Source organism: Seriola dumerili, unplaced genomic scaffold (assembly GCF_002260705.1).
Source record: "Seriola dumerili isolate Sdu_G_001 unplaced genomic scaffold, Sdu_1.0 BDQW01000050.1, whole genome shotgun sequence".
Lineage (NCBI taxonomy): Eukaryota > Metazoa > Chordata > Actinopteri > Carangiformes > Carangidae > Seriola > Seriola dumerili.
Window position 1 is genome coordinate 1,010,319 of NW_019174305.1, and position 26,331 is coordinate 1,036,649.

At 39.6% G+C, this 26,331-nt stretch overlaps 3 protein-coding genes across 6 annotated transcripts in view; 2 read left to right on the top strand and 1 right to left on the bottom strand.

The window, feature by feature from the left end:
* Nucleotides 1-2,881: 2,881 nt before the first annotated feature.
* cunh4orf33 (chromosome unknown C4orf33 homolog) lies at nucleotides 2,882-7,404 on the bottom strand. Of its 3 annotated transcripts, none has more exons than XM_022740079.1 (6): nucleotides 7,317-7,404; nucleotides 6,035-6,228; nucleotides 4,526-4,586; nucleotides 4,376-4,427; nucleotides 4,089-4,288; nucleotides 2,882-3,570 (listed from the first exon to the last, which is right to left on the bottom strand). In XM_022740079.1, exons 2-6 carry the CDS (start codon nucleotides 6,213-6,215, stop codon nucleotides 3,474-3,476), a joined length of 591 nt encoding a protein of 196 aa, XP_022595800.1. In that variant the 5' UTR covers nucleotides 6,216-6,228; nucleotides 7,317-7,404; the 3' UTR covers nucleotides 2,882-3,473. The 3 variants fall into 3 exon arrangements, with proteins under 3 accessions (XP_022595800.1, XP_022595799.1, XP_022595798.1); XM_022740078.1 differs by lacking the exon at nucleotides 7,317-7,404 and adding an exon at nucleotides 6,639-6,887; XM_022740077.1 differs by lacking the exon at nucleotides 7,317-7,404 and adding an exon at nucleotides 6,306-6,887.
* Nucleotides 7,393-21,136, top strand: sclt1 (sodium channel and clathrin linker 1). Of its 2 annotated transcripts, XM_022740074.1 has the most exons (21): nucleotides 7,393-7,469; nucleotides 7,810-7,877; nucleotides 8,159-8,211; nucleotides 8,351-8,423; nucleotides 8,805-8,860; nucleotides 9,678-9,813; nucleotides 11,180-11,302; nucleotides 11,493-11,558; nucleotides 12,327-12,397; nucleotides 12,529-12,619; nucleotides 12,923-13,014; nucleotides 13,489-13,666; nucleotides 13,867-13,965; nucleotides 16,558-16,629; nucleotides 16,769-16,843; nucleotides 16,971-17,113; nucleotides 17,333-17,525; nucleotides 18,970-19,166; nucleotides 19,838-19,916; nucleotides 20,601-20,696; nucleotides 20,813-21,136. In XM_022740074.1, the coding sequence occupies exons 1-21, from the start codon at nucleotides 7,436-7,438 to the stop codon at nucleotides 20,861-20,863; spliced, it is 2,046 nt and encodes a 681-aa protein (XP_022595795.1). In that variant the 5' UTR covers nucleotides 7,393-7,435; the 3' UTR covers nucleotides 20,864-21,136. The 2 variants fall into 2 exon arrangements, with proteins under 2 accessions (XP_022595795.1, XP_022595797.1); XM_022740076.1 differs by lacking the exons at nucleotides 7,393-7,469; nucleotides 7,810-7,877; nucleotides 8,351-8,423 and having other exon boundaries at nucleotides 8,167-8,211.
* Nucleotides 21,137-21,883: 747 nt separating this feature from the next.
* The window catches only part of dnah6 (dynein axonemal heavy chain 6), a 54,234-nt gene continuing 49,786 nt past the window's right edge, over nucleotides 21,884-26,331 (top strand). Inside the window, exons 1-12 of the mRNA XM_022739909.1 lie at nucleotides 21,884-21,953; nucleotides 22,103-22,185; nucleotides 22,722-23,063; nucleotides 23,188-23,322; nucleotides 23,443-23,545; nucleotides 23,636-23,702; nucleotides 24,036-24,222; nucleotides 24,356-24,457; nucleotides 24,587-24,694; nucleotides 24,846-24,935; nucleotides 25,032-25,152; nucleotides 26,091-26,242. Coding sequence (XP_022595630.1) covers nucleotides 21,884-21,953; nucleotides 22,103-22,185; nucleotides 22,722-23,063; nucleotides 23,188-23,322; nucleotides 23,443-23,545; nucleotides 23,636-23,702; nucleotides 24,036-24,222; nucleotides 24,356-24,457; nucleotides 24,587-24,694; nucleotides 24,846-24,935; nucleotides 25,032-25,152; nucleotides 26,091-26,242 — 1,560 coding nt within the window. The remainder of the gene's footprint in view (nucleotides 21,954-22,102; nucleotides 22,186-22,721; nucleotides 23,064-23,187; nucleotides 23,323-23,442; nucleotides 23,546-23,635; nucleotides 23,703-24,035; nucleotides 24,223-24,355; nucleotides 24,458-24,586; nucleotides 24,695-24,845; nucleotides 24,936-25,031; nucleotides 25,153-26,090; nucleotides 26,243-26,331) is intronic.

The window sequence follows — 26,331 nt, forward strand, 5'->3', positions numbered from 1 at the left end:
CGGTTTGCCAGCCAGTGATCCAAGAGGAGCCTCTGATAAATACATGGGCTCTACAAGGGGCTGGAGCAGGGGCAAGGGGGAGAGACTCTCAGGGTCATTGAGAGAAGACAGAGATTTGTGAGTCCCCAATCATCGTGTGTGTGTCTGTGTATGTCAAGGATCAGAGGGCCTGTGATCTAAACTTCTCTCAAGTAGGTGGAAAAGTAAGTGAGAGGGACTTTGATATACTCTCACTGAGCACTTTATTAGGAACGCCAGAGTAATATTGGGCAGAGCCTCACTTTGCTCTCCAAACAGCCTCAGTTCTTCATGGCATCGATTCCACAATATGTTTTCAAACATGCCTCTGAGATTCTAGTTCATGTTGATATTTTGTGATTGTATCACATAATTTTGGCAGATTTGTCTGCTCCACATTCATGCTGCCAGTGTCCTGTTCTACCACATCCCAAAGGTATTCTATTGGATTCAGATCGGGTGACTGGGGAGGCCACTGAAGTTCGCTGACCTCATTGTCATCTTCGTGAAAACCAGTTTGAGATTACTTTTTCCTTCTGACATGGGGCATTATCCTGCTGGAAGTGGCCAAGAAAACATTCCCCACACATCACACCACCACCACACCAGCCTGGACTGTTGACACAAGATAGGTTGGGTCCATGGATTCATGCCGTTGACACCAAATTCTGACACGACGATCTGCTGCCTCAGCAGAAATCCAGATTCATCATACCAGGCTACGGTTTTTCAGTCTTCAACTGTTTTCCACTGCAGCCTCAGATTTCTGTTGACTGACAGGACTGGAACCTGACACGGTCTTCTGCTGTTCTAACTCATCCACCTCAAGGTTCGATGTGTTGTTCATTCTGAGATGCTTTTCTGCTCAGCACAGTTGTAAAGAGTTGTTATCTGACTTACTGGAGCCTTTCTGTCAGCTCCAACCAGTCTGACCATTCTCTTCTGATCTCTCTGATCCCTATCTTCCTTCTGAATACTCAAAACCAGTCTGGTACCAACAATCATGCCAGAGTCAAAGTTGCTGAGATCACATTTTTTACCCATTGTGATGTTCCATGTGAAACGTAACTGAGGCTCCTTACCTGTATCTGCATCAATTTATGTATTGCCCTGCTGCCTGACTGGATAATTGCATGAGTGAACAGGTGTTCCTAATAAAATGCTTGGAGAGTGTATAGATGAGGTGGGATGAACTTAAGTGTATCAAGATGAGTAAATTCAGTGTTCTAGGCAGCTTTCAAGCTACCTGGAAGTCAGTTAACTTAGTTTAGCACAAAGACTTCGAACAGGGAAACAGCTAGTCTGACTCTTAACAATGTCCACCTATCAGCAGCTCTAAGCTCACTAATTAAGATAGTACATTTTGTTGTTTATTCTGTGCAAAAACCTTATGTATAAAAACAAAGACGAGTTGTGGTTTTATGGGTGGCAATGTGCTAGGCCATTTCTTGGCCAGGTGTGGTAACTTGCTTGAATCTTGTTGTCACTGTGAGGTTGCCAGGCAATCAGTGGAGACTCCATGATCTCAAGTGTGAATTTGTGAGTTTTAGAGGTGCTGGATTTTGTTACCATTGGACAGACCCATGCTAGCAGTTAGCATACAGGCATGAGAGTTGTATACTCTAGTAAGTGGTGGAAAGTAACTTTTTACAACTACCAGTTTCTAATTTGCAAGAGAACAATGTTGAGATACTTGTACTTTGAGTTTTTAAATGTTTTAATCCTTTATACTTCTACTCTACATTCAGAGCAAATATTGTACGTTTTACTCCGCAGCTGGAATATTGATGAAAATGAATACAAATCTGTGTAAAGGTCCTTAAATGTAAATAACTTTTTTCTTCTCCTTTCTGGACCGTTTAATCATCTCACAAATCCTCATATTTATCTTTTGACCTTTTGAAAATAGGCCTGAACCCTAGATTGGGAATCAATACACAACAAACAGTAAAATGCTACAATAACAATCTAATAATGTCATATATAATATCAGGAGCTATTTTCCTACTTAAAGTACATTTTGCTGATAATACTTCTATACTTGTATTTTAGTAGGAGTTTGAATGCAAGGTTTTTAAATTGTCGTACTGGTATTAGGGCGGTGCAGTGGTTAGCAATGTTGCCTCACAGCAAGGTTTTGGATTTGAACCAACTGCCTGGCCGGAGTCTTTCTGTGTGGAGTTTGCATGTTCTCCTCGTGCCTGCATGGGTTTCCTCCGGGTCCTCCCACAGTCCAAAGACATGCAGGTAGGTTGATTGCTGAAAAAAAATTAATACCCCCCCACTCCTAGCCCCTCCTAGCAGAATTTCTTTCTCAGTCCAACTGCATGTTTTGTTCATTCCTTTCATACACAACAAAACACAGGGTAATATGCTAATTTAACATGCCAGAATTTAACCCCCCTTTCAGTACCATGGATAGCGTTACTCTGCCAGGCGTGCCAAAACATTTACTTATCTTTAACAGTAAATTTAACAGGGCAAACGAGAGTGGATCAAAACAATGCATCACACTAAAATACCGGTATGACCAACCATACATATCAAACGGAGGAAATTATAAATAAAGACCTGCCTGTAACACAAGCCTGCCTCAGATAAAGTATTACCTGCAGCTGTGGTGAATAAAGGCCCCAGTCACTATTTGTGGAAATATGACAGCTGAAAACTGTTGTGGATTTTCTGTAAATGTCTTCTGACGTAATAGAAACTGTTCTTCTCAAATAATTTGTGTGCAACAGCCTAAAGGAAAAGACACTTCAACACACGCTGACCAATGGTGTAACTTCTTCACTCACTCACTCAGTCACAGACATTCACAGATGCAGCGCTGGCCTGTGGCCAGTCCAGCCAAAAAGAACTATACACTTGACAACATATTTAATTGTAAAAGGAAATCAATGAAGGTAGTGGAATGATTGAGAAATGACTTAATTACAGTACAACGTTAATTCAAAAGCTCAAGCATGTGTCACCAAAGAACATATTTTTCACTATAATGGTGTGTATGATTATGTGTGTGTGTCCCTTAACAGGGAAAAGAATCACAAGAGTCTGCTGTGTTTATGTCACTAAAATAGCGAGAAAAAAAAAAAAAAAGAAGTGAAAAGCACAAGCTACACAGGAGCTGAAGGTCAAAGTGAGCAGTCCTTGCCACCATCCACACTCTAACCGCTCTAGGTCACACTCTCCCGAGGCAATATTTGGTGACGTGCAATAGCTTGTGATGTGTGTGTCTGTGTGCTCGCATGAATGTGTGTGAAGGCTAATGTGCTCTGACAAGCTGATAACATATTTCTTGTCATATCGTTTGACATCATTAACTAATAAAGATTGATTGCCCTTTGTTCCCTGGCAATGAGTGTTTGTACTAGGGCCCTGCCACAGAGGTGTTTGCATGTCTGTGCGTGCAAGAGAGAGACAGCAAGAGGGAAAAGGGAGTGAATTTGAAAAGCTCAGGGTTTTCCTCTCCACAGATCAGACTCTAGCTGGACCCAGTCTTCTCCCATGATGCTTTGCAGGCGGAAATCTTTGAAGTACTCCAGGCGGTGGCTATGAGACAGAGAAAGAATTTAATATAGGATGCATACAATCCACATATGCATCTATACATAAGATTAGTTTACCCATCACAAGAAGTACTACTCAGCCTGTGAAAACACTTGTGTAATGTCTTCTACTGAATCGATATCGAATTAAATCAAATCGACTTGGAAATCTCATCGAAATCAGGACCTTGTGAATTGGAATTGAACTGGATCTGGAAATCAGTGGCAATACCCAGCCCTACTTACAAGTAAGTCTAATGAAAGATACTATGAAGTTGCACTATGGAAAATATAGGATCCAGTGTTATAACGCATACTAGGGACTAAAAGTCAAGATATCGCAACCTCTGCTGTTTTGATTTTGACCTACATTTCTCTCTTACAAGTCCCCCACTTTTCTGAGTGCAGTAATTGCTGCCACTTCCCTTCAACAACAAAGCAATGTTTTGCTATGACTAATGTCTTATGTATATAACTTCTATGACCTCGAATAACTGTGCGGATAGGCATCAGCATACTCACAAGTTAGGTTTCTGGCCTTCCACTATCTCTGCCTTGGGAATAGGGTAGAGAGCCTCATATGTACGCTTCTCCCCTGAGCCATGGATGGCGTAGGAGTTCATCTTGTTAACATTGGGAGGGAAGTACGACCAGGGGAGGAGAGCCTCACCCATCCACCTGTCCCCTCTGATTGTGGCATTAAACACCATGGGCAGTTGTTGCTAGAGAAAGACATAAGGAGTATAGTAAGAAATACTTATCACCTAATACAAAAAAGCCCCTCAATAAATCCTTTGATGGGTCCCTACCATAAATGCTTGACCGACTCCTGACAGCAATAATATCAGGTGTTGTCCATGTCTAAAATAAAAACAAAGATGTCTCATTGTTGTACTATGACTGTCTATAAAAAGATAGCCACACATATGGACAGTACAACAGCTGAGCGCTATACTTACGGACAAAGCTCCACTTCCAGGTAATTTTCTGTAGTACTGTCAAGGAAGAAGGACTCAACAACTGAGGAGATGAATAAAATAAAATAAAGATAAGACCTTTAATCTTACATTAATTCTTAAAAGGTGTTATTAACCTCATCAACACCTATTCAGGGAAAAAAAATTAAATCATTTGAGTCATTTATTTTAAGTTACAATTTAAGAATATATCATGGAAAAGTAAGAGATACATAAATTTTCAAATAAGATATGAGGACCAGCTCAGCCGCTAACCTTGTAGTGTGCTCATTATCTACCTAGATTATAATGGGGTTGGTTCCCAATCTAATAACTAACATTAATGAGGCCAAATATGTGGGGCTCATTAACCAGGAATCGAACTTACTTAAGGTCAATTAGATGGGATTGTTATAACTCAACCTCATTACAATGTTTAATTGCTGTGTCACCATAATGATGATAATGCAATTACTATTATGGCCTCACAAACAGAGGTAGTCCCTAGTCTCTCAAACCTCATTGGAATATATTCATAATCTTATCTCTGCTTGTAGAGCATCCTAAAATTGCAACATACAGACTACATCACTAAATCATGGCTGAAATTACATGGTTATGATAAGTACAACTATTTGGGGGGTGGGAACCATAGACGTAACAACAGTTCAACATCATACAGTCAAATACAATAGGCCATAAATGTGACCTTTGTGAAGTTTATAAAGTTCAGATTGAATCAACACTAAGGATACTGGAGTGTATCACTGGAATAATTATACACCTTTAATGTACAATTATAATCTGTTAAAGGAATAGTTCTACATTTTGGGAAATATACTAATTTTCCTTTCTTGCCAAGAGTTTGCATTGGGTGAGCAGACTGATGCCACACTTATATCTGTTGTTCAATATGAAGCTGGAGCTTTAAGACGGTTAGCTCAGCTTAGTATAAAGACTGAAAACAAAGGGGGGAACTGAAAGTTGTTGTTCTGATATGTCAGCTTAAACTAACATGGTATAATGTGGTAATGTGTGAGCTTTAGAGATGCTGCTAGGGGGATTTCTTTTTTTAACTTTTGGACAGTTAGGCTAGCTGTTTTCCACTTGTTTCCAGTCTTTGTGCAAATTGAAAATGGCGTTGAAGTAAAACAAGAAAAACCTAATAACCACATTTCCCAAATAAAATAAGTTATAAAGTAATTTATTAAATTCACATTTAAGTGATACTATTAATACCTTTTGGTAAAAATGTTATTAGTTATTAAAAAACACTTTCTATGTCAATTAAATTAGTGATTTTTTAAATGCTTTCTTTAAAATGTGCTTTTAGTTATTCAGTTAACTAATGTGATTTTCACTAATGTGAAGATCATACTTTATTCACAGACATTCGTGCATTTGTCATTTAACCTGTTAACACCCTTGTCTATATAAACAGGATTTGCATATCTGGAAAGCTGTTTAGCACTATACCATACAAACAGCATCTCTAACTGTCGTCTTACCTACCTTCATAATCCCAGAGTCCAGGAAAAGGCTGACTTGGGGGCCCTGCAGGAGCTGCTGGGTCATTGAAGAAGGGACCAAAGACCTCCATCTTCAGCCCTCCTTGTCCAGGAGAGAAAACGATCCTGATAGGATCATGATTCACAGGATTGCTATCCCAGGTGTGCTGGATAGCAAACTCCATTACTGTATGAGGACTGAAAGAAATATTAATTTAGGATGAATTGGCTGTGTGACCAAAGTGACACAGTACAGCAATACATTACAAACTTACAGAGATGCACAGCACAGCAGGATGTGGAATAGTGTCATACACTGTAGTCCACGAGCTACCCCCATGTTGTTAAAGGCTCCCAAGACTCACTGAATAAAATACTCTCAACTGTCCCGCGCTGAGCTTGTCATGCCCTAATCCACTTACTGTTCGGCTCTTTAAGCAGTTCGCTATCAAATGTCAAGTACAGTTCTGTTACTCAATAACTTACTAGATAGTAAAATTGACTTCCTGACAGAAGAAGCTTGGAACCATCAAAGTGAATTTACTTGATGTGCTGGTTGTGGTTTCAGAGTAGATGTGATTTGATGTCTGGACAAATAAGCAAATTACCCAGAAGACGTTGTTTTCCAGCAGAATCGTTCTCAACACTAAAATCCAATTTTGTTAGTAGTTGACCGCCAGGTAGCCAGCAAATTTTATACAAATACGTTTGTTACTTTCTAACTAAACAGACAAAATAGCTGTGGTGCAAACATAATCTCTTTCCACTTTCCAAAATGTCATATATGATAACGTTACTCGCACTGAAACTAAAAGCTTGGTTAACTTCCAAGAAACCGGACTGCTGCTTCCTGTAGCAAAGCGGAACCTTTATTCCACCCTGATGTACAAACGGAACAACTTTAAGGGAACACATCTTCATTGTCATTGGTTGTGTTTTGTTTACTTTTAAACGGACGGCGGAACGGAGGATTACAACAAAAAACCCAATCATGTATTTCTATTTCAAATTACCGCCTGGCTTCTAATACATTTATATAAGTCAGAAGAGTCAGTTCCCTCTGAAAATATTATGTTGTGTTGCAAATCAGCCATTTGTTCAACTTATCAAAGGTTTTGTTAGCTAAACTTAGCTGAGATTGATTAGCTGCACCAGCTAACGCTAGCTGCAGCAGGTAACTACGGGAACACACGATACACACTGATATATGTTTTTAGAAGCTTTGTAACGTCTCAAGTCATGTACTTAAAGTAGACGGGGTTTAAACTCCCGCACTCAAACGTTACCTTGAAAATAGCCACGAAAGTACTGGCGAACAAATTGTAGCTGCATCTATAGTTCCTGGTGATCGTTTTCAACTTGCCGACGTAAATTGTTTTGCTTCTGTTTGGACCACACCCTCAGCATGGATGCAGAAGTTGAGTTTTTGCGTGATCAAGGTAAGGGCAGACCAGGGAGGATAGCACCAGTAGGTTGATAGGTCTCCCTGACACCTGACTTCTTTCTTACATAATGTTCCTGTCACTCAAGTTCTGAATAAGACTAATGTCTAATTTAAATTTAGGCTACACTGGCAAAGACACAATATGGCCAAGATGTTTCTACTTGTCTTTTTGTTCTTTAACTACACCTAAATGGAGAATGCTACAATTTCAAAGTGTTACCTTATTTGTGAAAAGTTGCATTTTCAAAAATGCATATTTTAGTGTGGAAACTGAAAACTTGACAACTCTGAATAATGTAGTGTGTAGGCTTATCTACTTATATTTTTGTTATTAGTCCACAGGTTAAATTCAGCTCTCAGCCAGTATCAATATGGACACCACACTCAATCCACATCATCTCAGGTAAAAAGGAATCATCATAAACCTCTAAACTGGCAAAGATTTAGCTTAACTAAAATGATTTAGGCTCATTATTAGGTATGCTCAGTAAGTGTTTTGTGTTAATGTTTTTAGCCAGGAAATTTGTATGTACATATATGGGAATTTAAATGAATGAAAGCTTTGTTCTCTGTAACCTTTCCATCTGTATTTTGTTTTGGTAATGAAGGAAACAAAGGTATTTGGTATAATGTACTACAACTGGACATCCTATTATGCTAACCGCTAACTGTTATGTCGATCAGGTTGAGGAGGCAAGGCGGGCTGAGTCTCCTGCACCCTGGATCTCAGACAGAAGGTCAGGCACGACAAAAGCCTTTTTATGAATGACAATGAACATATTCTCGTTGAAGTCCGAGTTACTGGAAAAACAACCTTTTGTTCATATGTATGCACCTGAGAGAAAATACTTGTGACGTATTTCATCTGTGTTACAGTATAATGGCTCCTCTGATAGCAGAGTATGATCGGCATATGGATGAAATGACGGAGCAACTGCAGAGATACCAGGTGAAAAACACTGGGGCAATTAAATTCGTTTCTGACAGTGATATAAAATGATGCTCAAATTCACAAACATGAAATAACTTAACTTTATCTACTGAAATATTACAAACACACTGTAGATATAAGCAGAAGAAGAAATGGGATTGCTTAAGTCTAAGCTCTTGAAAAATTCTAAATTGAATAGCAGAAAGTCGAAGATTAAAAGACAGCTGTGTAATGAATATCACTTGATCTTGAGAACACTGATTCTTTTTATTTTTTAGTCATGTGTAACTTTTTAAATGGGCAAATCTGTGCTTAAATTTGACTGAAGGCACCCTAAAATCTTCCAGGCTGTCTAAACTAATCAATAACAAACAATGTTCTGTTCTTTAAAATAAACAGATGCAGATGACAGATGTCAAAGTGAAGTTGGAGAGGGTTGTCAAGGAGAACGAAAGGTAGGAAAATTCTACTGTTCTCAACATAGGATGAGTGGTTACACAGTAGATAAGATAGCACTTTTTACATTACAGTGTTACATTCAAGATAAACAAAAAATACCCATAGAAGTAAGAAAAATAAGATAAAATGAAACAGACGAATAATAATAATAAAATATATTAAAAAAATAAAAATGAATAAAATGGAATGTATTTACAGTGAGAATATAAACAGAGATGATATATGGTGTGTATGTGTGTCTTTATATATGTAGAAATGATTGTTGGATTGTGTACAGCAGTAAAGTGCCTGTGCAGTGTTAAAGTGTTTGATACATGATGTGCCAGACGGCATGACCCATGCAGAATTATGAGTACCAAAGTGCAGGTGATAATTCAGATAGTGAGCGGATGAATTGGAGTCCAGAATTGTGAGCCGGCTTTTCTGATCTTGTTCAGTCTGTTGGTGTCTATGGCTGTGACACTGCAGCCCTTAGTACACAACAGCATGAAAGATAGTGAAGATGTATCACATTAATCAACATTAATCAATGAGAGATGTTATAAGAGAATATCAGATATTACATAGTTTTTTTTTATACATTGAGCGACTAATTGTTTAGAGCTTAGATAAGGTCACAGTGAGAAGTGTGTTAGTTTGGTTGGTAATTAGTTCTTTGTTGGTAATCAAGGCTCCTAGACCATTTACATTACAGCCAAATGAAATGCTGGATAGACAGTAATCGAGGTTGAGGTGTTTAATTTAAAATAAAAAACTATCTGCAAATTAAAATCTTCAATGTCAACCCTCATGATCAAGCCTCGTCTCTTCCAGGCTGCATGCGGAGCTGAGGGAGTCTGTCGAGAAGCAGCTGCATGCTCTGCCGGTGGCTTCAGGAGTGGAGGGCAGCGCACTGGAGGAGGAAGGAGTCATCAAAAAACTCCAAGAGCAGGTCCAGCTGTCTGAACAGGTCTGCACTGTGTCCATATTTGACGTCCATATCTTTGTAGATTAAGTCCACTATTACAATTATGTGTTTATAATGTGCATATTATTTGTCATAGTGCATAATAAAATAATGAAGATAATATGCTTGTTTGTTGTCTTACGGCCAATGTACACACCATCTGGTTACGTTGCGTTCTGGCTCGGTCACGGCCGCTGGAGTTGATCCGCTGCCATTCTAGCCTCTGTGTGTGTCCTCTGGGTCCGCGTCTGGAGCTGCTCACATTTGGCTCTTTTTCACACTCCACTATCTTTACACTGCAGGTTTATATTTGCCAAAAATGTGAGCTGCTCTAATTTTTTTTAAGATGTCTTCACACATATAGTACACAGCCTACGTTAGTGCTTTTGTCTGTGTAGTTAGTGAAACAAAGCGAGAAGAAAAGCAAACAAGGGAGGGAGGAAGATGGCCAGTTAAGTCTCCGTTCAGTCCCCTCCTGGTCCCTCAGATCACTTAATGTATACTGTGTTTTAATACAGCTGTGTTCACAATATAGTTGTTATTATTTACATATTTTTCTGTTCCTGTTGTCAGTCATACAAGTATGAAATTAGATCGTGGCTTATACATAATATTTTTAGAGCTGCAACGATTAGTTGATTAATTGATAGACTGATCAACAGAAAATTGATCTGCATCAACATTCTCTGCCTGAAGCTTTTCAGTGTGAGGATTTGATGCTTTTCTTTATCCTCTATGATAGTAAACTGAATTTGATGCAGCTGGATGCTGTGAACATTTGGCGTTACTGGGAGTTAGATTAGAGGATCAATATGATTTCGATCTCTGTGAATTCAGTAGTGAGCCAGGGGAAACAGCCTCTCTAGCTTTGTCAAAGCTGCTTTTAAACTGTTATATCTACACATTGTATCTTGTGTGTTTTACATTTGAAGCAACAAAAAACAAGACATAATGGTTTACTGAGTGGTTAGCTAACAAATTGGAGCTTTTAATTGACAACAGTAGCAACAACAGCTGGTCCCAGGGGCTCGACACAGCACTGCCCTTATAATGAAGTTGCCATTTTTGCACACTCTCATGACTCTGAATAAAACCCAGATGATTTTTGGATTTAGTGTCTTGCCAACAAGATACAACCTGAAAATAGCACAATTTTGAAACTGGTTAGAGGGCGTTATTCCTCAAGCTGTTTTCCACACTTCCAGTGTCTGTCTTTACTGAGTGCACAGAGGTGTTTGGTGTTCTTCTTCTCCTCCTCATCTAACTCCTGGGAAGAAAGCAGCAATTTCTTTAGCATGCATAAATGCTTCTGAGTGTGTGAAAGAGTGTGTGTGTACATTTTGTACTGTATGTGTGTGTGTGTGTTTAGGAGCGGGTGCAGGCCATGGAGCTGTGGCAGACGGCAGCCCAGGAGCTGGACCGCATCCAGCAGGTCTACCAGAAAACCATCTCTGAAGGACAGATCCACGATGCTCAGCGACAGCAGCTCAAGGTTCAGCGTTCCCACATTAACATGCAGAGGCGGCACATTATTAGGACATCAGCATTTCACCACTAGATGGAGCCATTATTATAGAAATGGGTTTAATTAGAGCAGTTTGTCCTCAGTTAATGCTTGATATAAACATGAGGTAATTACGAGCTGTTAAGTTTTATTGAATGTCCCCTTTTTTCTGTCACAGGATCAGCTTGTTCAGTTCCAGCAGCACTCACACAAACTACAAGTGGCCAATCAGAAACTAGAATCGGTAAGTGACGGTTAATTAAAAGTGTGTTAAGTTATTCTCCCCTAATTAGCCATGGGATCGAAATGGTGTGCACTTCTCCAAATTAAACCCTGCTCCAATAATTAATCTTATAACTAAGTGAATTGGTTTCTAAATCACTCTGGTAGTCAGCCAGAACTGTCTTGGTTGTGTAATGAATGGACTGTCAGCTGGCTTGGTAATCCTCTAACTACCTTAGTTTTTTCTTTTTCCAGCACATGCTGTTGTACACTCGTCTCTCTCTCTCTCTCTCTCTCTCTCTCTCTCTCTCTCTCTCTCCTACAGTCAACGATAAATACTTTAAGCACTAAACTGTTTAGGCTCTATTTAGAGAAACTGTTAACCTGACTTTGAGATTAAGGCGCGCTGCCTATTTTGCATATATTTATTCACGTAAAAACCCATGAACACAAACACACATATGCCTGGTGCTTAGTTTGGACACAATACAGTGTGTTAGGAGCGAGTAACGCTATATCCCTCTGATGCATTTTTAATGAGAGGGCAAGCCTTTTGCTTTCCCCTCTCTGACTTCTCATACGAGCAGCCTCTTCAGTGACTGTGTGTGGGAACAATTGACTTTGTAGCAGTGAATGACTGACAAAGGTTCCTTAGGGTTTGTTCTAAAAAAGGGTGTACAACGTTTTGAGGGAAAAGTTTTAGGGAGCATTGGTTGTGACATAAAGTCCAAAGTCTGTATTTGAAGTCATGCCACACAAATGGCAGTCTTGTCTTCCTTGCCACACACAGACTAACCAGCAGTTCCTGAAGACGGTAACAGAGCAGAGCACGGAGATGGAGGAGCTACACAGCCAGCTCAGGTAACTAAGCTGACCTAATAAGGAGACTATAAACCAAATAAGGCGACCATGAATTAAAAATGGCAACCAGTTTTCAATGTTGTCACAGTATATGTTTGAACTATTGTTTTCTCTCTCTCCTCCCACTGTAGACAAGCCAAGGCTGAACTCAGGACAGCAACAGCCAAAGTGGATGAGATGACCAAATTGTTGCAGAATGTCCAGGACCAGATGCACAGACGGGTGAGGGAAGGAAAAAATGTGTCGAATAAAAAATACAACCTACTGGGGCTTTGGGAAGGTAGTTTAGAACTCGATCAGGAAACTTAAGACGAAACACAGTGAAACAGCAGTTGATTCTATGTGTCAGTCAATATTTCAATTCTGGGTTTTAGTTATTTTGGCTGTTGGGCATCACTTTGGGCTATCATAGCCACCTTTTGTCATATTTTTTAAACAAGTGATGAATCCATTTAATTGACCTGCAATGAAAATCCTTGTTTTTCGCAACCGTCCTTTGACAGCCATATGTGTGTATGTATTTAGGAGGAGGATGTGGCAGAGGCTAAGGGCCGAGAGGATGCAGCAGACAGACGCCTCCAACAGCTCCAGGCGGCCTTGAGCCAGCTAGAGGCCAGGTGAGCACAATTTAAACTGCTGCTTCACCTTTAAGCACCTTTCCACTCTTCTGACCTTTATTGCAAGTATTTTGATTATTTAATCAATTCATGCAGCACTATAGAACTCTTATATGTAATTTTGCGACTAATTAAGTGAGAAAATAGTGTAAATTATTCATGAAATTTGAAGAAACTCTGCATGTTTTCGAAGTGGGTAACTAGATATGATCATACAACATTGTGTTTATCAAAGTGACTTAAAATACATATCAACAGGCCAACAACATTAACAGTAGTTGAGCTTACGGAGCAGGTCTATGCTTGAATCTTTGGGGAAATTGTGGTATGTTACATCAAGATTCAAGAAGTTTATTGTCATTGTCAAACTACACTGAAATTGCAGTTGGGTCAAACAATAAGACAAGAGTTCTGGGGTTCAGTTTTGTGTCTTTCCCCCTGCTGCTGGTACTCACTCCTTTTCTCCACTGCCAGGCTAAAGGTTACATCTCAGGAGGCAGACTCCTTTCGCAGAGAACAAACTGTGTGGGAGAGGAAGTTGGGAGAACTCCAGGCACGTTGCACCACCCTAGAAGAAGAGAAGTATGAGGCTCTGGCCAAAGTCAGAGAGAGTGTTCAGGTGGCTGAGGAGGCTGCTCTGCAGAAGGACCAGGTGATCACAGTCACTCTGTCTTTGTTTCCTCTATTAGTCTATCTCTTCCCTCCTTTTTTTCAGTCTTTTTCACTGACCAAGTCTTCCCCTCAGTCTGTTAAGCTCTTCTATCCTCTAACAAATGTCCACATCCCTATAGCACTATGGAACTTTGCCCACTGAAATGTGTATCTGCGTCTGTCTTTACACTCTCCCTTCAGGCCTTGTTAAGAGAGAAACAGAGGATAGAGGAGTTAGAGAAGACAAAGGAGGCCATCAAACAGTTGATCCAGGATGCTGCCGTCCGCACCAGAAAAGAGGTGGGGAGTTTTGCATGGCTCTCTGAGCAAGAACTGGTGGGCTGTTTGCTGTTTGCTGTTTCTGCAGAAGTTAACACTGAAACTCCATGACAGGATGATAGCTGTCTGGAAGCTTTAAAATCTTTCTGGTCATCAGTAACAAAATATTTCACAGGTCACTAAATGCCCTCCATGTTATTTGTGTGTTTGACTGAAATCTGCTTTTAAGCTCACAAATGTACCATCATTCACCATTATCATTTTTTTTCATCGTTTACCAGAACAAAAAAAAGTCAGAAAAGAAGAAAAATGTATCTTTCAGCCCAATAGATACAGCATCTGGACTAAACTACAGCCGTGTTATATGATGTGTATCACATCATTTTTTAAGCGCTGGCCTACAGATATGGTGTACCAACTCTGTATACTTACTTAAAGAAATAAATATTCATAAAAATAAAAGAACCCACAGATTTTTTTTATTTAAAGGGGCTATTTGCAAGTTTTACTATTGTTACATAGCCAGCAAACAGTCTTGCCAAGAGCTTCAGCCATTGTTGCATTTACAATACAAGAGGTTATAATACGTCCTCTGAGCAGTACTACTGCTTCAAGGCAGATTGGACACTACAGTGACTCGGTATTGGAAAGTAACAAGAAAGGGTGACCAGACTGGAGCTAGCTGGTTAGCATGCTAATTTCAGGAGAGGAAAAGAAGATACAAATACAGGCAAAACAAGAGGGTTGCTTTCCACAGCTAAAGACAGCTCTTGGTGAGTAAAGAAATGAAGTTTGATGCTGAACTGGCAACATTTCTTGTAGACTGCTAAGTGAACAGCTGTTAATGCTAACATTAGCTATGTAGCAATAGCAAAACTTATAAATAGCTCCTTTGAATTAGACTCACCTGGAAGCACAACCTCCAGCTGTACCAGTTCTTAAGCCCTAGCATTTTTTTAACACATGACCTACTAAGCCAGAAGCAAGGCACTGCTCTTTCCTCCTGCCTAACCTCAGTTAGCGACATGGTGATTAATGCTCTATTAATGGTTCTTCTTCATCAAGCCCTTAAACTGTTTAATCCTGTTAATGAAGCCTAGTATGACTGCAGTGCTGGCTGCCATCTTAGTCTCTGTCTTGCCTTCAACAGAAGATAATTAACTGTTGATGCGTAAGACTTTCTTGAAAATGATGGACCTTGCCGTGCCTTTGCTTTTTTACCTTCGAGGTAATTTTGTTATGGAGTTGGAGGTTAAGGTTAAACATTGCAGTCAAAGTGAGGTAGTTTTTTTTCCACCTTAATCTCCTCTCTCCTTCATCTTCATTTAAAGCCATTCAGTGCTGAGATAAGCACGTGTAATGAAGAATTAATCCCCAAACTGTCCTCAGACTTACCTGAAGACTAAAGTACCACTCAGACAGTTATGCATGAGGAGTGGAGTTTCCCAAAATAGAGGTGTGAACTTAAATACCCTGTTGAGCTTTAACTGTTAGAAGCATGTTTTAGCAATGTTTTAAAGAGTTGGCCCCGTTTTTTGTTTGGATGTTGTGCACCCACACAAGAATGCACATGAACACAGGTGTTGTGATGCATAGTCCAGACAATCGTTTTTCACTATTCCATCAATGGATCATTGTTGGTGGTAATGTGCCAAGAAATGAGGAAATGCTCCCATAGAAGTAAGGAAGAAGATAAATGCAAGGAAGCAGACGTGGATATAAACAATGAAGGTTTCAGGTTGCATCATAAAACTCCTGACCTGAACCAGGGACATTGTGATTACACAGTCAGCATTTTAAAATCAAAGGCCACCAGAACCAAGCTAGTATCACTTGTTACACATATGGAAATTCAATTTGTTAAATAAACCATTTTATAAATAAAATATTGTAGATGAATCAGTTTAATGAGGTAGTGTGAGTGAATTGGTACAGGGTGGCTCAGGTTAAATGACTTGTTTGAAGGCTGCTATTTTACGATAAGTTACAGATTACAGACAATACTCTACTATGAATACAGAGATTTCTCTATCACATTGCTATATTAATATTTCTCTTCTGTTTCCTCTAAGACCTTTGTCCCTGTATCTTGAAAATGCAAATCAAACTTATTAACTTTGAAAATTCAGGTCAGTAAATACATTACAAATTTACAGCTAGATGTGTATTTGCATCTTGACCTTCAATTTTTCATTTCGCATGCATTAATTGCTTTTTTACACATTATTGCCATTTCGTCTGCTTTTTCTATTTCCCAAATTCTTTAGTATTAAAGATAAGTGCTTGCTTGGCACATTGGAATACCTCATCCCTAAAAACATGGTCGAAAGGGTCCACACTAAAAAATCCTCACAGCCTCTCAGGTGTGGACTTGTAATTTTCAGGTGATTTTAATAATCTGAATGTGCTGCCCAGTCAAAGCAAGAGTCTGTGTTTGGATAACTTTCCTCACATATGTTTCAACTCAGAGTTAAGTCCCCAACTCAAGTGCCTTCTTTTTTTGTCGAGTAAAAGGTACTGTCTATCTAACTGAAAGAAAAATGAAAAGCAATTACACTCCCCAGATCCCTGCAGTCATTGCCTATATTTGAGCTGTGACTTTATCTTTAACAGGTGGAAAATGTGCGCAAGCAGTGCAACGTTCAAATCCACCGTATGGCCGAGGAGCTGTCTGCACTGCAGCTGGTAAGAAGGACAAATACCTCTCAAAATCATACAAAATCCTTTTTTAGTCTGTACCCGTCTACTCATCTTTTTCATTCTGTCTCCAAACCTGCTTCTCCCTGACTCTCCTCGTTCTGTCTTTCTATCTCTCTCTCTCTAGGAGTGTGCAGATAAAGAGTCTCAGATTGAACGGTCCTTGCGGGAGAGAAAAGCTGCAGAGGAGGAACTGGAAAAGGTATGTATGAAAGTAGCAGAAGAAGAAGTTAGATCCAGAGTTTAGTGTGTGATGATATGGTTTTATGAATGGGCTAAGGCGGTACTATTGATTCTTTTTAATGCTGCGTGATGTGTTTTTCTCCTAGGTGTATAAAGAAGGTAGGGCAGAGCCAGAGTTCAGGAAGATTGATGCCCTTCATCAGAGGTGTCTGAATGCAGAGAGGATGAAGGAAGACATGAGCCTCACTCTGCAAAGCACCCAGAACAAACTAAAAAAGATGGACATGGAGTGAGTGCAATAGTTAATACTTAGTATTAAAGGCTGGAAGTTAGGTTATCCACCTTTACTCCATTCCTTCTCACATCCCAGAGCACTCAGAATGGCAGGGAGTGTTGCCCATGTGGCTCTATCTGCTGCCAATAATAACGGTGGTTTGAAAATTAACATTTTGTCCTTGTCTCTGTCTTTTTCTCCTCTTTCCTCCTTGATCTATCTATCCATCTGCAGCTACAGTGAGGAGCTGTCCCGGTGCCAAGAGGAAGTGCAGCGGTTGCAGGGCTCTCTGACTGCAGTCCGGGACGACTGTGTTAGCGTCAGTGAGGAGCGACTCCACCTGCAACAGGAGAACTTGCAGCTCTGCAGGGAGATGGATGAGCTGCGAAAGGCCATGCTGCTGGTCCAAAAGAAGGCCAAACAACAGGTAACTATAGAAACAGAAAGGAGTGACAGAATCAGTGCCCTCTACAAGAACAGTTAGAAAAGACACGTTGAAGTAAGAGTGAAGTTGGAGTTTGGTAGTAAACGAAGAAAGTGAAGGAAATGACACTGCAACAAGTGAAAGTATATGAGGCCATTCTTACTGGAATGATGAAAAAGAAGAATAGAATAGGAGGAAGGCTGTGGAATAAATGCAAGGGGAGAAGAGGATAGATAATCTGCTAAAGGGTTATTCCAGCGATTTTGTCATGCTCTTCCATGAATTTTGGGGACTTTTCAGAAACAGATTAAAATGAGGATTAAAAGTGATAATCATTCGCAAAACAGCAAACATGAGCCAGACACACGGTGCACTGTAATCACCAATCAGTTCTGAAATCTTCTCAAATCAGAGTCTCATCCAAGGGTTTGCCCCCCACTGCTCTTTGCCAATAAGCAGAAACACAAAGGACAGTTCAGGCTGATGGCAATGACATTAGTTTTGCAGGTATTTGGTCATCAACAAAAGTATTGGACAAGTTCAAATTTTGACCTGACGATGACTCGATGATAAGTTAATACAAGTCATCCTGAGAGGAACATGCATGTATCACGACCAATTTCTTGGCAATCCAGCCAATAGTTCTCGACATCTCACAAAAAAGCCCAATGTCCTTCTGTTAAATGAAATTTCACAGGATAAGAGAACACTCTGGGTACTGTAAATGTCTTCATGGAAATCCATCCAACTCACTAAAACTCAGAGCAACTATTGGAGGACCATGATTGTCTGTACGAAATCCAACAAACAGTTGTTGAGATATTTTCAGTCTGGACCAAAGTGGTCGAACATTTGAAAAAGCCACTCCACAGCAGAGGCCAAAATATCCTGACTTTTAGCCCCAAGTGTGGGTTAACTTTCAGAACCCCTGCATCTTACAATTCTCATAATGCAACTCAATATCATCTTTTGTTAGACCCCCTGTCTTTGAAGTGCTGAGATCTTTCAAAACTCCACTCTTCAGTTTGCAATACAAGTTTTTCTGTCATAAATTTGTTGTCTCTGAGAGCTGAGAGACATCATCATCAGTGTTATTTTCTCAGACTCCTTCTAAAGCCACAAATGACAGTGGGGTAAGAAAAATGTATTTGTTCAGCCTGCTGCTCTGAAGTGTTGTCAGACAACCATTTTGATCAACAGCAGAAGACCCATTAGTGGAAGAAATGCTTGCATTCAAGGTGGTGTGAAAGTTGGCAGAAGTTAATACATGGTTCACATACAAGTCATGCTTTCATAAAGTGATGTTACTGACTGGTAATGTAGAATTAAATTTTATTAGTTCACAGAAGGCTGGATATGCGAGTCTTCTTTATCCAGTTGAATGAATCTTGGACCAGCAGGGCAACCTTATGTCCACAGACCTCCTCACTCCGCTGCCCTCCTCCAGGTGTCACAGGTGGAGCAGGAGTACAGTCTGAAGGAGCAGGGACTTGACGCACGGGTGAGGGAGCTGGAGGAGAGCAGCCGAAGCACCAGTGCTGATCTGACACGCCTCCTCACAGCACAGCAGAAAAGTACTCAGCGCTGGAAAGAAGAAGCCAAGAACCTGGTCCAGGCCTTTGAGACTAAAATCACAGGCCTCAAGTAAGAGTCTTTAAAGGTAGATTTAACATTACTAAAGAAAGGAAAAAAAGATACAAAACATGAGCGGAGAATCTTAAAATAGATAGGGAACATAAATGAAAACAATTGCCCGCTCTAACAACAATTCTTAATGTGGATTTACTGGGTATTTTTCTTGTGTAGATAAATGTGAAGCAATGTGGTGCTGAAAAAGAGCAAACATTTTCTGGTTAAATTAAAACCTGCAAAATGAACCATACAGTGATAACCAGTCTAATGGAAACTAGTGAGTAACTGACAGGCAAAAGAAGTTCTTATCTCCAATAAGAGATTATTTTAAATAAAATTTAATATATTCATTAATATTTAATACAGTACTCACACAAACTGTCTTTATTGTATCCTACTGATACCTTACTGTTTTTTTTATTTTCATAAAACATCAACACAAACATTGGATCAAAGATTACACAACAGCTAAGGTGGAACACCAAAAAAATTCTGATGACAGTTGAAACAAAAATTGCCTTACCTCTTGAACTTGTTTTGCCTTTAGCGACAGCTGTACTGCACTGAGATGTATTGGAAATATTGAACATACTGACACATTTGAAAATAAAGCTTTATACATGTTTTTGTCTCTGTGAGAGGCAGCTTGGCTCTTATCTTCTTTTTTTCAATGTTTCTTTCAGGGCAGAGCTGAATCGGCAGAAGCAGCGTTCACACGAGCTGGAGATCCAGCTTGAAACTGACCATCATACCATTGCTGAGGTGTGTAACAGATACACACCACTTTATTTCTTGTACTGGAGAATTAACTAAGAGGATATGGTGACAGATCTTCAAAACCTGGTCTTATAAGGGGAAATGTAAGATGTTCATCCTGCACTGCAGGACATTGTCTTCTTCCTGATGGGAGGAGCTGCCCTTTGCGGTTCAGGCCTATTCAGCTGATGTGAGCCTCTGCAAATATCAGCCCACCGTTGGAGTTAGGTAAAAACTCCAACGGTGGCAGGTAAAAAAAAGGCAAGAAGCAGGAGGTCTTTTACTGGAAACCTGCAATATTAGCATTAGGTGCCAAGCGGCATCAAGTAGCATGAAAGTTGGGAAAAGGTTGACTGTATGCCGTTCATACTATGCAACATTTTGTACTCCATATATATGAGAAATAATACATATTTAGTTGCAAATGGGGTGAGATAAGGGTGACGAGAATGACATCTGTGATTCTCGGGCTAATTTATAGTTTCGGAGAATGTGTGACCTGAAACAAGTCCAGAAGCAAAGGAGTGATACTAATTAACAATATAAAGACTCAGACAGTTTCTGCATGTTTTTAATGCCAAGTCCACATCTATAAACAACAGCCAGAAAAGTATGCCTATGATAATGGATAGTGAAAACTACCCATTATCTGACTTCATTTAACTAATTGGTATATGTGTGTATGTGTAGTATGAGAGGCAGCTTGCAGAGTATCAAGAGAAGACGAGTCGTCTCCAGAGACGACTGACACAAGCTGAACAAAGGGCAACTACTGCTACACAACAGGTATAGGTAACTATGTGTTTTGTGTGTGGAGGTGGTGACATGGTGTGACTTTTACATGGAGAAATAAGTATTTTTCATTGATGACTGAAGTTTTTTTATCTGTATTTTTTTAACAGCTGACTATACTGGCATCGCAGAGAAGGAAAACAGCCACGGTTGATCCATAGACTGTATAATGGTCACTCATCACTGTGCTATAGGACAAATAATGTTGCCACGTGTTAAGAGCACTTTGTTCATTTTGGTAAGGTGATATCAACATTTTGACCTAAGGCATAAGACAGTTATGCTGTTGTCAGTGCTCTGGTGATTAAATAGCAGAGGCAAGTTTCACTTTTTGTTTCAAAGGTTTTCTGGTGCTTTGTATTTGTGAGGATGGAAAGATGTCCTCTATGTAATGTGTAAAATGAACCTTTTTCTAATGACAAAATAAACACCCTCAAAATACATGGTAGTCTTTAATGTATGTATATGAATATGGGTTTATTGGAATCAAATACTTTGTGTCTTATGAGACATGTCACTGTAACTGTCTTGGTGCAAAAAAAAAAAAACCTCAGTATGAAACAAAAAAACCTGCAACAGGCCTTTGTTTGGTTGCGTTGCATGCAGGGAGATAATTTTGTTGCTAGGAAACGGTAAACCTCTGCCCTAGGCCAGCAACCCTTGCAGCGCATGAAAGATCGTTTCATGAAGCTATAACATTATAGTTGTATTAAAAACATTTCGGAGCTGAATAGTTGATACGGTAAGCATGTTTGGATACCTTTTAAAGACAGTGCTTATTCAATTAGACAATGTTCTCACATATTAAACAACTTGTAAAAGTCTGCTAAAGTTACCGTTTGAAATAACGTTAACCAACGATAAACTGGGTTAACCAGCGTAACCAGTTTAGTTAGATAGGCCAACTTAGCTAGCTAATATCCACCTCATCCACAATCTCCTTTTACACAAATGTTCGTGTGTATTTTGTGCAGCTAGCGCTATGTGAAGAAAAAAATGTAAAAAATTTAATGTGGTCAGAAAAAGGTTCTCAAATTTTGACACAAGCTACCGATAAAGTTAACTGTGTAGCTAAATAATTATTTAGTACTGACTTTACTTCTAGCAGACGTTACCACTGTACTACTACTAGTACTACCCCTCCCCTGTCCTGCTGCCTAGGGCCTGTGAGGATACATGTCATGGCCGCTGCATCTCCGAGGGCCTCTCTGACGGGCCACCCGGGCCAATGCAGGGAAAATGAGTCCAGAGGTAGGCCCAGCTAATATACGGCCTTTTAAGTATTATAAAAATATGCTACTTAAGTCTTAAGTGTCATATAGCTACTTTATAACAAGTATTGGTAAGTCAACTATTTAATGAAATGAAAGTAGTAAACTTAAAATTCCACTTACATACAGTCCCAGAGCAGCATCATAAGCTCCCTGAACTACAGAGCCCCACCATCCTGCCAAGGCCTCCAGTCCATGTGAAAGACCCACAGGTAAAAACATTGCAAACTAAGATCAAACTCAGACAATATGAAATACCATCTACTATACACAGAATTTAGTACTTCTCATACTGTGGCCTTTATGTTAGCCTTGGCTCAGGCTTAAGGTAATTAATGTATATAGATATGGATCTTCTCTTCCCCTTGATGTAGGCTGTACTGAAGAGACGAGTAACATGCAAACAACCCAGTCTCAACCACTTAAAAGCCCGTGAGCGGATGTTTTTTCCAGGCTGGTGCATTCAGCCACCTCCACCTCAACATACAGTGCAGCCACACAGGCGCCGTGAAAAATTGCCTGTCCACCTACCTCCGCTGCAATCCACTACAATGGTCAGTGACAGACATAAAAAACGTAGCATTTATTAAAATAGTATTGGGAAATCAAGCTCATCATGCAAATGGTTGACAAAGCTTTTGTTAAAGCCAAAAAATCATCATTAATTTCCTTTAAATTAGCACTTACAAAAGAAAAATCATCTTAACTTGTGTGTCTCAACTGCTCCTCCACTCTTCATTTGTCCCAGGATGTGGTATCAAGCCCTAGTCCCCCAAAACGGCCCTTTTCCATTAAGAGTCGTGGACTTCTGGATACTCCCTCCAGAGTTCAAATTTATGAGTACAGTAAGGATGACATTTTGTCGATCAACGATGAAGGTGTGCTATCTGTATGTGAAGACGAGTTTGACTTTACAACCCTTGAGCGTTGGGAAGAAGAGTACAACTCCTACTGCAAGGTGATTCGCATCCCCTTCTTTGCCCTCTTCAAAAAGTGGAAACCTTTCTACGTTTGGCATGCCAAAGTTCGGGCCAAGAAGATTCATTTGGCCAGGGAGTCCCTCCGAAACCGTTTGTTCATTGTTAGTAAGGTACGTGAATCAAGGACTAAATTTTGTCTCAATCTGTCTTAATGAGCTTGAATATGGAATAGCATACACTAATGGCAATAGTATGGGAATTCTGTTGTTATTAACATGTGCAAATGTCATACAGTCTCTGAGTCCTGCACTGTTAGATATCAGGAAAATGTGTTACCAAATCAGTGACACCGGCTTGTTTCGCATGGAGAAAAAACACACTTACACGCTGCAGGAGTTCCAGGACACTCTGTTCAAACAACAACAAGAGGTGCACTTGTACATTCATACAAAAATTGATCCAGATGTTTGATGGGTACATATATACATTTTGTATGTATTTGTATACGTCTTCAGAAACTTATTGCCCTCATTTATTTATTATTGTCAGATTTTGAATGACTTGGAGAAGTTTCAAGACCTGGTAAAGGAAGTGACAGTTTGTGCCTGTCACAACTACTGGTTGGAACCTCGATCCGAACCTAAAAAAAGAGGTGTGTACATACAGTGTATATGAACACACTTCAATGTACTTCCATAGACCACAGTGTTAAATGTTTGATAGTACACTCTGTTTAACACAGAGGATGACAAGGCCAAGAAAATGATTGCGCAGATTGACAAGGCTTTTCTCTCTAATCGCCTTATCTGGTGAGTAATTGTCTTGAATTTGCTCCCCTTTCATGCCTTGAGGTCTCTTTCTCTATTTGTGTAGTTGTAGACATACCCCCTCCCATTTTTCTATATAATGAAAGACATTTTTACATGTTATAGTTGGAAAACACAGGTGCAATAATGAAATAAATGATGACTGAATTCTGCTCGGATAATGAGGCAAGATTGGGGTTAAATACAACAGAGCCATAGTTAATGTTAGTAGTATCACCTGTGCTTTCTCTACAAGTCTGACAAGTCTGGATGCCATTAATCAGACACGTCTAACACATGAATCCCGTCCAACACTTCTGTCTCTCACCTATCCAGCTTCTTCCGTCTTGTTGACTATTTGGTTGTCAACACCTTGCACTCCTTGTTGGTGAATGCAGTGGCCAAACTACTGGCTGTGCTCCAGGAGCAGGTACACCGAACGCCCAGCCATGCCATCATTCAGAGCTGGAACCAGCACTCTGAGGCCATCACTGACCCTGGTGATCAAGAGATGGAGAGGAAGGTAGGGCATTGTTTCAGTACTTTCACTGTGAAACCATTGTAATAACTGTATCCGCCAAGCACCAGCATTTCCAGCAGACACAGTCCAGTATTCAGTTTGTTTCTTTTGGTTGGTGTGTGTGTTTTTATTATAGTCTGTTGAGTCAGAAGCTCCTCACGTCCAACCTATGTTCATCTCTGAGCTGATACTGGAGACAAATGCTTTGACCTACAAACCCTCTGGGGAAAACTTTCAGGTCTGTTTCCCAAATTGTTATGAACTGTTACACTTTAAGTTATTTATTTTCCATGAAATTCCTATCTAAAGTATACTCCTAAACAGAACGTGTATGTGTGCGTTTTTCCCTGTATTTCTTGTTTTGCAGGAGACTATTGCAGAGGTCATTGACCGATTTGAGAAGACAGTGATGTCAGTTAATACTCTTACGGCAGCTCTTGATTTTGATTCACTGACACAGTTTGAAGAGTTTGAGGTAGTAAAAACAAATGTGTCTATTGAGGGTTACTTAGCTGTTAAATGTTAATGTTGTTGATATGTGAATAATATTAAAGTATGATGAGATTTTACGCTGGAATTAATCTGTGATAGAGTGTGTGTTTTTATGTGCGTTTGTAAACTTTCAGATGCCGAAAAATAAATTTAAAGATGGCCCCAGTTTGGAATTCATCATGGAGACTGATGGCCACCTTCAAAGCATCATCAAAAACATCAAGGTTGGTTTTCACTTTAGCTTGTTTTCTATCTCTGGATATTGTACTTTGTCTTTACAGTGCTGTATAAGTATGGGCCTGATTTGTTTTTCCCCTTAGGAATCACTGCAGTTTGCCTTTGATGCAGCAAAAGTGTACTCACACACCTTTGAGCGTTTTCGACTGTTCTATAAGGAGAACGAGAGTTTGGATCTGGATGTGATGCGGCAACAGGATCATGGTAATGTACAATACATCAACATAGCCATTATTTTAGTAACACATCTCCCACTCACAACACAAAGAAAAGTTGCAGTTCAGTTGAGAAAAGTGCTGTGTTTTTCTTTGTTTTTGACATGACTTGTTAACAAATGTACTGGTATTGGAAGTGTATTTATTACGATTAAAAACATTTATAACACTGACAACTTATAAACAAAAGCGCTTAAACCAGGGCCGTTTCTTTGATATATCATCAGTCCAAACAGGATGTTTTTGTTTTCACATTTGTAGTTTTCTTTCAATAAGACAATCTGGTTGCAAAAAATATTTGATATAAGTTATTATATTGTAATTCAATTGAGAACATGCTGTTTTTGAAATATTTCCTTGTAGGTGCATTAAACACTTAAAGAAAGCTGCAACATCTGAGATGTGAGAACAGGTTGCCTTCAGAAAATCAAACCCTACTTCATAATTTTACCACAGTTAAATTCACTTCACTTAGGGACCACTAATTACAACTCATAGGTGTGAATTTTTCAAATCAAGTGTATGTGTAAATGTTTATATACACTAATCTATATGAAATAATATGACCCAGCTGGTAACACAGGTTTATTAATAGTAAACTCTCATGTATTTTTTCCATTATGTATTAACTGTTTTATTAGTGCACATGTTGGGAAACATATTCGGAGAGAAAGACGGAAAAGCCATAATGGCAGATAATGTTGGAGGGAGGAGGGCAGGGTATGAATAGGAATGCACCTTTAGGTTTACATTTATGTCCTTTTTTCCTTTATCTTGTGCAGTTGTGGCAAATGAAATACTTTCATGCCAGTCTATCTTGAAAAGCAGAAGAAAATAAAACATACAAAAGTTGTAGTTATTGGATAAAGAGTTATTGGTAAAACGTATGGTTGTTTTAGACTGATGACTGTTGACTTCATTTCACAGGTTTGTCATTCTTTGGAAAAGCACTGGAGTTACATCACAAAGAGCATAAAGAAGCCTTTGCCATCCAACAGAAGAGAGATCTCGGTTTATTGCTGGTGGACAAAACAAAGCTCAAAGAGAAGGTTGTGTCTTCTCCCCTTTGCTGTCTGGAGGTGAGAGCAAGGATATGTGTGCACAGATGTTGCACACACAGACATATAGCCCTATTCTATAGCTATATGTCTGTAACTCACTCTGAGTT

Excerpts from the sequence above, each read along its gene's own strand:
- cunh4orf33 (XM_022740077.1), bottom strand. The coding sequence starts at position 6,370 with ATGGGGGTAGCTCGTGGACTACAGTGTATGACACTATTCCACATCCTG. Across the intron at positions 6,229-6,305 it reads CTGCTGTGCTGTGCATCTCT|TCCTCATACAGTAATGGAGT; the intron begins GTAAGTTTGTAA and ends TATTTCTTTCAG. Across the intron at positions 4,428-4,525 it reads CTGGAAGTGGAGCTTTGTCC|ACATGGACAACACCTGATAT; the intron begins GTAAGTATAGCG and ends TTTTTATTTTAG.
- sclt1 (XM_022740074.1), top strand. The coding sequence starts at position 7,436 with ATGGATGCAGAAGTTGAGTTTTTGCGTGATCAAG. Across the intron at positions 16,844-16,970 it reads CAGAGGAGGAACTGGAAAAG|GTGTATAAAGAAGGTAGGGC; the intron begins GTATGTATGAAA and ends TTTTTCTCCTAG. Across the intron at positions 19,167-19,837 it reads ACTAAAATCACAGGCCTCAA|GGCAGAGCTGAATCGGCAGA; the intron begins GTAAGAGTCTTT and ends TGTTTCTTTCAG.